Source organism: Lotus japonicus, chromosome 4, assembly GCF_012489685.1.
Source record: "Lotus japonicus ecotype B-129 chromosome 4, LjGifu_v1.2".
Classification (NCBI taxonomy): Eukaryota; Viridiplantae; Streptophyta; class Magnoliopsida; order Fabales; family Fabaceae; genus Lotus; species Lotus japonicus.
The window spans coordinates 6,693,980-6,706,247 of record NC_080044.1 but is presented as its reverse complement, the minus strand read 5'-3'; the positions used below and the strand labels follow the sequence as shown (position 1 = coordinate 6,706,247).

At 36.4% G+C, this 12,268-nt stretch overlaps 1 protein-coding gene across 1 annotated transcript; it reads left to right on the top strand.

The window, feature by feature from the left end:
* The first annotated feature begins 2,340 nt into the window (after nucleotides 1-2,340).
* On the top strand, nucleotides 2,341-12,071 carry LOC130711223 (vesicle-fusing ATPase). Its single transcript, XM_057560746.1, has 21 exons — nucleotides 2,341-2,735; nucleotides 2,930-3,024; nucleotides 3,123-3,207; nucleotides 3,291-3,341; nucleotides 4,041-4,211; nucleotides 4,582-4,736; nucleotides 4,814-4,922; nucleotides 6,475-6,574; nucleotides 6,662-6,717; nucleotides 7,113-7,178; nucleotides 7,278-7,360; nucleotides 8,570-8,703; nucleotides 9,252-9,462; nucleotides 9,674-9,805; nucleotides 9,873-9,933; nucleotides 10,035-10,094; nucleotides 10,352-10,410; nucleotides 10,497-10,584; nucleotides 10,903-11,025; nucleotides 11,296-11,361; nucleotides 11,650-12,071. The coding sequence occupies exons 1-21, from the start codon at nucleotides 2,547-2,549 to the stop codon at nucleotides 11,791-11,793; spliced, it is 2,238 nt and encodes a 745-aa protein (XP_057416729.1). The 5' UTR covers nucleotides 2,341-2,546; the 3' UTR covers nucleotides 11,794-12,071.
* The last annotated feature ends 197 nt before the right edge of the window (nucleotides 12,072-12,268 follow it).

Sequence of the window (12,268 nt, the reverse complement as noted above, 5' to 3'; positions counted from 1 at the left end):
GACTACTTCAATGTGTTTGTCTTGCCTACTTTACTTGTTCATCTTGTCTTTCACTTCATCTACATCCTTTTTTGTTCCCATAAAATTTAATGGAGTCACACTCTCAATTTGAGTTCGGACTTCTCCCAAAGTTTCACGCGTATACAATTTTGCAGCTTCACTCTCAAATTTATACAAAAAGGTAGTCAACACAGGTTTTGTGAAAAGACTTTTATAATAAGTTACCAACTCATTAAATATGTACCATCTTAAAGCCGGCTCAATGTTGTGCATGAAGTCTACAAGATTATGTCTTTTGATAATGTAGAGCTTTATACGAGAATTGGTTGCTTCACATACTGAGGTCGTATGTATTATTCCTCCAAAATATTGATCACGGAGATGAGTAGTGGCCTACGATGACCTTTTCTCATACACGCTTGAAACTCATTTGTCTCGCTGAAGCCCGTGCTTAGCAACCATAGTATGTCAATGTTCCTCAAACCCATCAATAGTGAAATGCCAATAAAGTGCTTTCTAGAAGTCATCCAAAAATTTATTGGTCTTCACATGATCCTTTGCATTCTTGAACAAGTGTCATGCACATAGTCGGTTTGATGCATGCAGAAATACTTTTCTGATGGCCTCCCTCATAGCACCATCGTCATCGATGATAACAGATTTAAGGTGTTTGCAGCACATTGTTTCCAAGAAAGTTTCTGACACTCACTTGATAACAGATTTACGGTGTTTGTTACACATTGCGTCGAAGTAAGTTTCCAACACTCATTTGTATGTTTCCACAATATCATTCACAACTAAAGCACATGAAAATATAACCGTCTAGGAATGATGATTAGTCTGACAAAATATAACTAATGGATTGTTATATTTTTTTCTTGTCGTATGTAGAGTCAAAGGCAAGAACATCACTGAAGCATTGAAACTCTTCTCTACTACCACCATCTGCCCAAAAAAATTCTTCAATCTACCATCTTATGTTGTTGTGTATTTTGAATAGAACATGCCATATGTATCAACCTTTGTTGTTAGGTAAGTTAAAGCAACTCGAGCATCCCCACCTTTTATTCTTTTATGTCTCTGCCGACTAAAGTAGTTGTGCATGTCTTCTTTTTAAGAAGCCTACTTAAGAATATCTCTCTTTTTGGGTCGTCAAAATAACTCATGACATGATAGGTTCTTACACTAAATGAATGAAGATTATTAGCTTGAGCTTTATCACCTTCAAAAATAGCATGGTAAGCATTAATCATAGGACATATATGGATATCGTAAGTTTGTGATCGTGATCCTCCACAAACGACCCCACCTTCCATTGGAAAGACCGATAATCTTACGCTTTGTTTGTTACCACAGAGTTTGTGCAGAGAGAGATGGATTAGATGAAGTTTGAGGAGAGATCGAGTTCTATCTCACCCTCATTTGTTTTCAAACAATGTAGCGCAAAAAGAGAAGAAAGAGGGTGGTCCATAAGCTTTTTCTAGCCCCCCACATTTTGAAGAGAGATAGAACTAATGACGTCTTTTTTCCTTTTACCTTTATGTCTCCATGTCTTTTCTAAATGCAATTATGTTATTATTTTATGTAGTTGGCTCTAAATGTCTTTTAATATAAAATGTAACTTTACACCTCATTCTCTTCTCTTTCTTATGTATCTCTATCATACCAAACAACCTACAAATCTACTATATTTCTCACTTATTTATCTCTTCTTTACGCTCTCTTCTATATCTCTTTCTTCTCTACTAGACAAACCGTTAGTGTATTCGAAGCTTTGCTAGTCATTTAGTGCGAGTATGAAGTCCATGGTCTCTTTGTCTATCCATCATGAAGTACTTTGCATCCTCCAACCCCTCTACATTGCATACAAATTGTCGCATTTCAACTTTGTCATTTGAATCTCAATTGCATACATCTCTCCTCACCACAAATCCCCTTCCTTTCGCATAAGCAGTGTAAACAGTGTATACATCAAAATCACTGCTAAACTTTAAATCTCGTATTTCATCAACTATTAAGACTAACACATTCTTATATTCACCATCTGAACATTCTGATTATTTTGTACCATCGCAATTCGTATCATCAATACTCCACCCAATTCATTGTCATCCTCTCCCTCAAAGATTACCTCATAACCATTTGGTCAAACTTATGGCAAACTCCTAAACAGTTTCCTATCAGACCATGTCAATGTGGCATCACTGCACCTCCTTAAGGGATGGCTCAGGAAAATTCGCTTACTTACCTCCTAAGTGACTTGGGTACCTTAGCAAACAAGCAGCTAGACAAAAAAAAGTGTAATAAATAAACCAGAAAAAAAAGCCAATATTTAGAAAAAGAAAATAACGCGATAGCAAAAAAAAAAAGCTTTTGTTGAGAAGATCTATTTGCGTTTTACCATTACCTGTCTGTTTATGGCATCACTCTCCCGCGCAGGTTAGCATCATCATCATCATCATCATCATCATCATCTTCTCCATTTCCCTGTGATCTCTCTGCAACTGCAAGAACAAAGCTAGATCTGGTTGTTGTTGCGAACACAAATGGCGAGGCTCTTCGGTTCTTCTTCCTCCGATTCAATCACGATGATCGTCACCAACACGCCTTCACAGGACCTCGCTCTCTCCAACCTCGCCTACTGCTCCCCCTCCGATCTCCCCAATTTCGCCGTCTCCGGTCGCGCTAACCTCTTCCTCGCTTCCATCGCCGATTCCTTCGTCTACGCTCTCTCATATCCTTCATCGCACCATTTTTCTTTCATTTCCGCATTTCTGCATTTTCAGATTAGAATGCAAATCATGTTGAGCGATTGAGTAGCATAGATTTTCAATTAATCGTCAATTTCTTTGATATTAATGAATTAGTCGCATCATCGATGGTTTTTTGTTTATTTGTTTGAATTTTGTGGCCTTAACTGAGAGATACAGGTCATGAAAGCATTCGCAGTGGTCATATCGCGTTGAATTCAATTCAGCGTCGGTGTGTTAGAGTTTCTGCTGCTGAATCCATAACTGTCACCCGGTTAGTTTGTTGATGTAGTTTTATGTAGTGATTAGTATTCATTTTTTAGTGTTTACCATGGCGATTCGTTGTGATTTTGATTTGTCTTGTTGTTTTAGATTCGTGCCGCCTGAAAATTTTAACCTGGCGCTGTTGACGCTTGAATTGGACTTCATTAAAAGGGTTGGAAACAGGAGTGAACAGGTGTGTTGTGTTCTGTTGTTATCAATTTGTTGCTGGTTAGGGTGGTTTAGGGTTAAGATTGTTGATGGTGTTCTTTCTTGTAGATTGATGCTGTTATACTGGCTAAGCAACTTCGGAAGAGGTTTATGAACCAGGTAAGGTCTTTTGACAAGGCTAGTTATTTATACCTTTTGGTTAACTAGCTAATGTTGGTGGTTTTTCACTTGTCATCAATTGGTTGCTTTTTTATTATTAATATCGGGGCCTTCTGTTTCTGATTATTGCGCTTGAGAGTATTGACATTTCTGAGTGGTTGCCGGATGTTATTGTATATGATATGATATGATACATGGTAGTAGAATTCAGCTCGTCAATTATTTATAGTTATTCTAAATGGTTATGCCAAGCCAACTAATACTATTTTTTATTTGATTTTCATGGTTATTTTAAACTTAAACTGGCTCATGCTTCATGGTACCTGATAGTCTTTCCTTGAATTTCGTAGCTATAATTTTGTTTATTTTTTGATCCCTACATTCTGTTAGGAGGATTGTTTTCTATTCCGGTTGGCAATGCCCTTTGTAGTTTTTTTAAGGAGGGGAACAGAATAGAGAGAGCAGTGAGGGAGAAAGATAGAGATGCCTGGGGATTTCTCATTTCTCTCATTCATTTTTCACTTAAATCATGATTTTTTCTTTGCAAATAGTTGGATGAAAGCTATACAGATTTTCTAATATTCATCAGATTGCCTATATTGTTGTTTTGATGTCTAAGGCATGCTGTTCTATTTCTTGTAGTTTGATTTACTATATCCATGTGTCAAAATTTATTAATTTGGATCTTATTTTACGCAGGTCATGACAGCCGGGCAGAAAGTGTTATTTGAGTTTCATGGAAATAATTATAGCTTTACTGTCAATCAAGCTACTCTGGAGGGTCATGAAAAGTCTAAAACTATTGAAAGAGGGATGATTTCAGATGACACATATATTGTTTTTGAAACTGCACGGGATAGTGGAATCAAGGTGAGTTTCCTAATTTTCCTTTGACATCTAGACTATTTTGCTCAGTCCTGTCTTGATATATTCTGAATGCTTACGTTGCTTGCATAACTATCCCATGATGCTTATTTTAACTTACTTGATTTGAGGATTGTTTGGCTAACCTTGTGAGAATATTCACACAAAAGTTTTATTTTATGGGTAATATCTTCTCTGTATCATTTAGAAAACTGAACCTTGTAATTTAGCACTGATAATTATTACATGCACTTCATTTGAGGTAATGACCAACACTTTGCTAAACAATATAATGGCATGTTATGAAAACTTATATGTACTCGATTGACTTAAATTATCCTTGCATAAATTTACTGGTCTTTTTTCTGCTTTGCAGGTTGTCAATCAGCGTGAGGCTGCGACTAGCAACATTTTTAAGCAGAAAGAATTTAACCTTGAGTCTCTGGGTATTGGTGGCCTGAGTGCAGAGTTTGCAGATATATTTCGAAGAGCTTTTGCATCTCGTGTTTTCCCTGCCCACGTGACATCTAAGTAATAGATCAGCTGTTGTTGTCCATTTAATCCACTTTTTTTATGATATACCAGATTCTTACTTGAAAACCTTTCAGATTAGGAATCAAGCATGTGAAGGGCATGCTGCTTTATGGGCCTCCTGGTACTGGAAAGACCCTTATGGCACGTCAAATTGGAAAAATTTTGAATGGAAAGGAACCTAAGGTTGGAAATCACTCCTTATACTTGTGTAATAAATTTGAATATTTACATAGGGAGCATATCAGGTGAGAGGAGTGGTTTATAATGAGAGATGAGAGGATTAATTGGTAACCATCAGATAAAAATAAATGGCTCAGATCTATTTTCTCATTTTGAAATGCACGTGAGTATCTATGCTCATTCTCTCACACCTTACGTCTTCTTCCTTCTCTCTGCGACTTTCTCTCACCCTCCGCCCCACTTTCTCTCACCCTTTTGATTTCAATCTGTTCCTACGATTCAACCATCTTTCAATTTAATTGGCCATGGTGGATTTGGACTTTGGAAAATTGTTGAAAGGATTATTCCTAGAAATTGCTTGAAATACCTCCCTGATTATAATACAGAAAAAGACAATTCTTGGTCGAGAGAGACGGTGTTGCGCGACCACCGTGCGCAACTCTCTCTGTCACCGTGCGCCGTCGCCACTGCCCTTGCTCCGTCGCCATCTTCCATTTTCAGATCTGAACCAGCCACCATCACCTCCTCTGTTCCCGGCGAACCACCACCCCGCTCTGCTAGTCTGTCGCGCGCCACCGCCACTCTCCTCACCTCCTCTGTTTCCGGCGAACCACCACCGCGCTCTGCTAGTCTGCCGCGAGCTGCCGCCACTCTCCTCCTCCATTATGAGATCCGCCGCCGCTTAGCGCCGCCGCTCGTCCCCTCTAATTCCAGCACCTTGCTTCATCGTTACAAGTATGTGGGCAAAGAGACGAGAGAAGAGAAGATGGACAAAGTATTTGAGATAGGAAGAAGACGGAAGCAGAACAAACGACACCCAAGAGAGGAAGAAGAACATGTCACGTGACTCTTTAAAATGAAAATTAAATCTTAGCCGTTCGTTTTTATCTGATGGTTACCAATTAATCCTCTCATCTCTCATTATAAACCACTCCTCTCACCTGATATGCTCCCTATTTACATATTTATGAAATTATGTATGCATGCATTCAACAGTAGTTAATAGAGAAAAGATATTTGTAATTTCCTTAGTTGAATTAATATCATTCAATCTCCTAATTATTCTTCGTATCGGCCAACAATTGCCTTGGAATATGCTTTTCTTGAATACAATTTGGTATTTTATAAATTTTCTACTATCTTGCTTTGCTAAAAATTTGGCAGAACATGTTTGTCTCATTTGTTGTCACATAAAATCATTTTCATCTGCTGTTATTGATAATGAATCTAGGCTTGATTTGACAATATTGAATCCTGTTACTTGTATTTAACTCTTGTCTATTTCTTTATATGTTGGTTGCATAAGTCTTATATGGGTTGGTGTAACTTCTGGAATATTATCAAATCTCACCCTTCATTTATGCCTTCTATACTGACTAGATTTTTGGGACATTCTAACGTTTTGGTTCCTGTCAGATTCCTTAACTAGTTGACATGCTTGAATAGTTTTAATACTGGGTGGAAAATGTGTAATTTTCTTTCTATAGATAGATATTTGGTAACTATCTTTTGTGGTGGTTGATGAATCTTATTTTTCCTCTGTGACCTGTATTAGATTATAAATGGGCCAGAAGTTCTGAGCAAATTTGTTGGTGAAACTGAGAAGAATGTGAGGGACCTTTTTGCTGATGCTGAACAAGATCAGAGGACCCTAGGTGAGGGACACACACACACACACATGCATTGCATTTTCCATAAGTTAAAATTGCAGATAATTCACTTTATTGTTCACTGTTTTCCAGGGGATGAAAGTGAATTGCATGTTATAATCTTTGATGAAATTGATGCCATTTGTAAGGTATGGTGTTTCTGAACATTAGATAACCATCAATGATTACTGTGTTGCTATTGTCAATTTGTTGCTTACAATTAGTAAGCAGCAATTGAGTTAGCCTTAGCTGGTGGAATCTTTACATTTTAGTTATAGCTTAAACTTTCTTTTTGGTGGGTTCATTTTTTCTTCACATTTTGTTTTAATGTACATAACTAGTAGAAATATGGTTCTGTCATCTTGATTTCTGAGTATGTGGATAAGTGTGACCATTGGGAACATGATGAAATTTCAATTCTGGGCCTTGAAAATGTTGCCTGCTGTTCTGAGTAATCACGGGCAGTGGAGCTAAAGTTGTACTGTGATTGAATCGCCCGACATTATGTATAAACTTGCAATTCTTTTCTTAATGTCTTGTGCAGTCAAGAGGTTCAACTCGAGATGGTACTGGAGTTCATGATAGCATTGTTAACCAGCTTCTTACTAAGGTCAGTAGGTGTTTAATGCCCTTCCTTTTTAATATAATAGTCACAACTTTTCTATGGTAGTCATTGGCAATTCTAAGTGACTATTTGTTTGGTTTGCAGATAGATGGTGTGGAGTCACTAAATAATGTTTTGCTTATTGGAATGACTAACAGAAAGGATATGCTTGATGAAGCTCTCTTAAGGTATCTATATCTTCGACCCCTGTTCTAAATCTTTGAATAAACTTTTGTGTAAAGAATAAATATGAACTGTCAATAAGGATATGCTATATTTGTCATCCAATCTACTGCCCCTCGTTGCTTTTTATAGAATATTGGAAGTTGAGCAGATAAGAAAGTGCAAGAAAATGATAGAAAATGAATGAAAACTTGAGAGATAGAATTTAGAGAATTCAGAATACTGAAGTTAATGTGATTACAAGTTTTATGTAATTAAATTGTGTAATTGTCATGAGTTAACACCTGGGTTACATTCATAGTCAAGTGGCTAGTACACAGAGAGCTGTGTGGGTGCCGGGGTTGCAGAGCGTGGTGGGATGTTAGGATCCAATTGCAAGGTATGTGACTTGGGTCACACATAGGAAGTATGAGATTCTAATGTGGGGTTTATAAGGCTTTGTGCTCTCCAACTACTACAGCTAGCTTTTGTGGTATGGTTCTCCAAAGGTTCGTATCATTATCACACAGAATCAAGGGGACAGTGGTGAAATTTACAGCAAGAGGAGTGCTAGTAGTGCTGAAAAATAGACTTGCTGGTTTGGATGAAGATTATTGCTTAGGAAGCTGAGATGCAGCACTAAAGCATTAAGAATTTGGGGTTTGAATTAGAGAATGAGGGGATGTTTTGCTAGGATAGTTCTGAAATATGGGATGTAGTGGAGTTTTTTGGTTTTCTAGCTAGGGAGTAGGGAGGAGCGGTAGAAAAAAAAGGAGAGGGTGGTTGATAGAGTTGCTAAATATTAAGGTGGTCATAGGTTGCAGCTTGTCTAATGCATGCTGTTGCATAGTAGGATTTGTTAAATGTGGAGTATAAATGGTGTTTGGCATGAAATCTGTGCAGAAAACAATGACTGATCAATCTGCACTTGTGTGTGTGTGTGGAGCATATCAGGTTAGAAGAATTAATCATGACTGTACAATTATGATGGGTGGTCAAGAATATATTGACATAAAACATTCTTGACCATCCGAATCAATTGTCGGAATTAGCTCTCAACTGAGAGCTAATAAGCTGCAAACCTATAGGTTGGTAATAGTTCTACTCATTAGTCATTATGCATGTAATCCTAATTCTAGCCCTGACACTTAAAGTGATTTGTATTGTAGTTATGTGTCTATCTGTGCATGTGGTGCATATCTTTTAGTTATTCATCATTTACTTATGTCTTGTAGACCAGGGCGGTTGGAAGTCCAGGTTGAGATAAGCCTTCCTGATGAAAATGGTCGACTTCAAATTCTTCATATTCATACTAACAAGATGAAAGAGAATTCTTTTCTAGCTCCTGATGTGAACCTTCCAGAGCTTGGTATGTGTTTTAGTAATTCCTAGTTTTGTCTTACTACATAGGTTCACACTCATTTTTATTTATTTATGGATGTAATAAAAAAAGGTTGGATGGTTATGCTTCTTACTTGCATCATAGAATATTTCTTTACTGAGAGATATTGTACATGATCTATTTTAAGCTCTTTGATTTGATAGTTTTTTTATCACATGAAATTGAAGTGGAGTTTAGCAAATTGAAAGCGGATTCAGAGAAACCCGTATGAATTATAACTTTGAAATGGTTTTAAATCTTCTAAGACCGCAATAACATAGACTTGTACATTTTATTTGGGACACAGCAGATTGGAGGTGTCCAATTACTTCGTCATGTATTTAGGTGTGTGTGACATGACGTGTCCAACATGGAGAAGGTCAATACAACTTGTTGGTCCATGTTAAGAGTTAGAGACTGTACTTCATTCCTCTCAATTTGTATTGCATATGCACTTCACTCTTAACCTAGTATATATATGTTGACATGACGTGGCCAACATGAGAGGTTTACTGGGTTTACCTTTTCTTGTGCAGCTGCTCGAACAAAAAATTACAGTGGTGCAGAACTTGAAGGTGTTGTGAAAAGTGCTGTCTCATATGCTTTAAATAGACAATTGAGCCTTGAAGATCTCACTAGGCCAGTGGAGGAAGAGAATATTAAGGTCACGATGGATGACTTTTTGAATGCAATCCATGAAGTTGTTCCTGCATTTGGAGCTTCAACCGATGACCTTGAAAGATGCAGGTACTACTTTTTCTCACAAGGATATAGAGTTATAAGAAATTGGCTAAGCAATTTCTTTTGATTTATTCTTGCTCATTATCATTCTGAAAATGAACATACAATGTAATTTATAGAAGATATTTCAGTAATCAAGTTAGAATATAAGTCTGTCTGATAGTACTGTAGTATCAGAAAATTTGCAATGTGTTATATTCTGTTATTTGATTTATAGACTCCATGGCATGGTCGACTGTGGTGATCGACATAAGCACATTTATCAAAGAGCAATGCTACTTGTGGAGCAAGTTAAAGTGAGTAAAGGAAGCTCGCTTGTTACCTGTCTTCTGGAAGGTTCTACCGGCAGGTATGTGTGAATTTTCATCTTCATTCGACTCTTTTGGTAGTGTTTCTAAATCACTTTGTTGTTATAGTGGTAAAACCGCCCTCGCAGCTACCGTTGGTGTTGACAGTGACTTCCCATATGTCAAGATAGTAAGTTCTCTATATCTTGAATATTGCATGCCAGATATCTGCATTTGTTTTGACTTTTTAATCAAGGCTACGTGTAATTTTGATCTTCTGCAATTGAGTAGGTTTCAGCTGAATCAATGATTGGTCTACATGAGAGCACTAAATGTGCACAGATTATTAAGGTTTGTCACGGTATTTTGAGCGCTTCTTTTGAATCTATTGAATATGGATTGTATATAGTTTCTGAAGACTCAGTTACTGCCTCACTGGCCTTATAAGTGGGTGAGGTTTTAGTTTTACTGAGTGTTGTCAAGTATGTACTTTTGACCTTCAATTATCTCTAGCATTTCAATAGTTACGCTGATATGGTGGTATTTTTGTATTTCCCTAGCTGGTTGGCTGAATCATCTAAATTCTAAGGTCTACTGATTTCTAATAGGTTTTTGAGGATGCATACAAGTCACCGTTGAGTGTTATTATTCTTGATGACATTGAGAGGTGAGATTTTTGATTTTTTTTATCATCCTTACCTATAATTCTTCCTTAATGTATAACATTATTTTTACCCTTGAACATTGATTCAGGTTAACAGAGTATATTGCCATTGGTCCTCGTTTTTCAAACTTGATTTCTCAAACACTACTTGTCCTACTCAAACGGCTTCCACCAAAGGTTTCAGTTTGTCCTTGTCCTTTCAGTTCCATTCTAAAGTATATCTATTAGCAGTTTTAAAGCAAAACTGACAATAATAAAATTGGATTCTCAATGATTTTGATTTTCAACTTGCTTTAACACCTTGGTTTTTTGGATGTTTTTATTTTTTCTACAATAAATTCAAGCTGTATGTTTAACAGTTGAGAGTTCATCTCCACATGTTCAATAACTCAAATCGCCCAATGAAAATTTAAAACCACTCACAAATATTTATTTTTTTTGGTTGATGATACATATAACTCGTATGTTATTTTGAACTTCTAACCATGTTTTCAGGGGAAAAAACTCTTGGTTATTGGTACGACAAGTGAACTGGGTTTCTTGGACTCGATTGGATTTTGTGATACTTTCTCTGTCACTTACCATGTTCCTGCCTTGAACACAAATGATGCAAAGAAGGTAAATATATAGGCTCAAGTGCTCTTTACATGCTATTGACCTTTGCATTATGAATGTTTCCTGTTACCGTCGATGCTTTTCTGTTCTCATGGTAACATATCAGTTGTTTTATCTGTTGAAACGTGAGTGGGTTGTATCACTTGTAACGTGAATAAACAATTCAAATTTGTTTCTTCGGTTTATATGCCAAATTGTAGTTTACATGTATATATCCTTTGGCTCAAAAAATATTTTTGTTTTAACTTTTATTTTTCATTTATAAAATTATAGGTCCTACATGAGTTGAATGTTTTTGCTGAAGAAGATATTGATTCTGCTGCCGAGGCATTGAATGATGTAAGTATAATCACTCCTTTATACTGATTATTAGTAGTAGAAAGAATTGCTGGCGGTCTTCTGTCTATTGATATTTTTTCTCTTGTTGTAATAAATGAGGTTTTTTATTTCCACCATTTCTAACATAATATGCCTTTACTGGCTGGAAGTTAATGAAAGGGTTTGATTAATAATTGATTCGCAAAACTTTTGTATTGGAAACCAGTGGTTGATCAAGAACGTTCATTGAACATTGTAATTGGTACTAACTCTTACTCGTTCATTTTGTGCCTCAATTTTTCTTCACAGATACCTATCAGGAAGCTATACATGTTGGTTGAGATGGCAGCGCAAGGTTCCGAAGGTGGATCTGCTGAAGCTATCTTTTCTGGCAAAGAGAAGATTAATATATCTCATTTCTATGATTGCCTACAGGACGTTATTAGATTATAATTTCCTTGTCTAATTAAGTAAGTGCTTTCACTGCAGAGTGTAGTATCATCCTTATTGTGTTGGATTCTAATTTTTGTTCACATTTTTGTAAATTTTATTCCCGCATAGCGTGATACTTCTTTTTAGTTTTGCTGAGTCTTTGTTGCTTGCCTTTTTTTGCTGATAGTAATTTTATGAGTTAGGAGTTCCTAGTTTCTGTTTTGTTTTAGGCTATGTTTTAATTGAATTGAGCTGTACCTAAACTTGGCATAGTTGGTTCATTTTGTGGATTTGCATTATCCAAGCATCTTATATTTAGAAATTTCCTCGATTATTTTTTAAAATGAAAATGTGGAAATTAACAATATACAGGAACATTTTTAATGTTTGTATATCAGAATATATATAATAATAAATAATAAAATTCTTTTTATTATTAGTAGCCGACTAGCCGTTACGATTTTTTGGGTGCCAACATAGGGTTTTTTTGGTTGGG

Bases quoted from the DNA above. Each gene is read 5' to 3' on its own strand.
- LOC130711223 (XM_057560746.1), top strand. From the start codon at position 2,547: ATGGCGAGGCTCTTCGGTTCTTCTTCCTCCGATTCAATCACGATGATC. The intron at 3,025-3,122 runs GTTAGTTTGTTG...TTGTTGTTTTAG, and splicing joins GAATCCATAACTGTCACCCG to ATTCGTGCCGCCTGAAAATT. The intron at 8,704-9,251 runs GTATGTGTTTTA...TTTCTTGTGCAG, and splicing joins TGTGAACCTTCCAGAGCTTG to CTGCTCGAACAAAAAATTAC.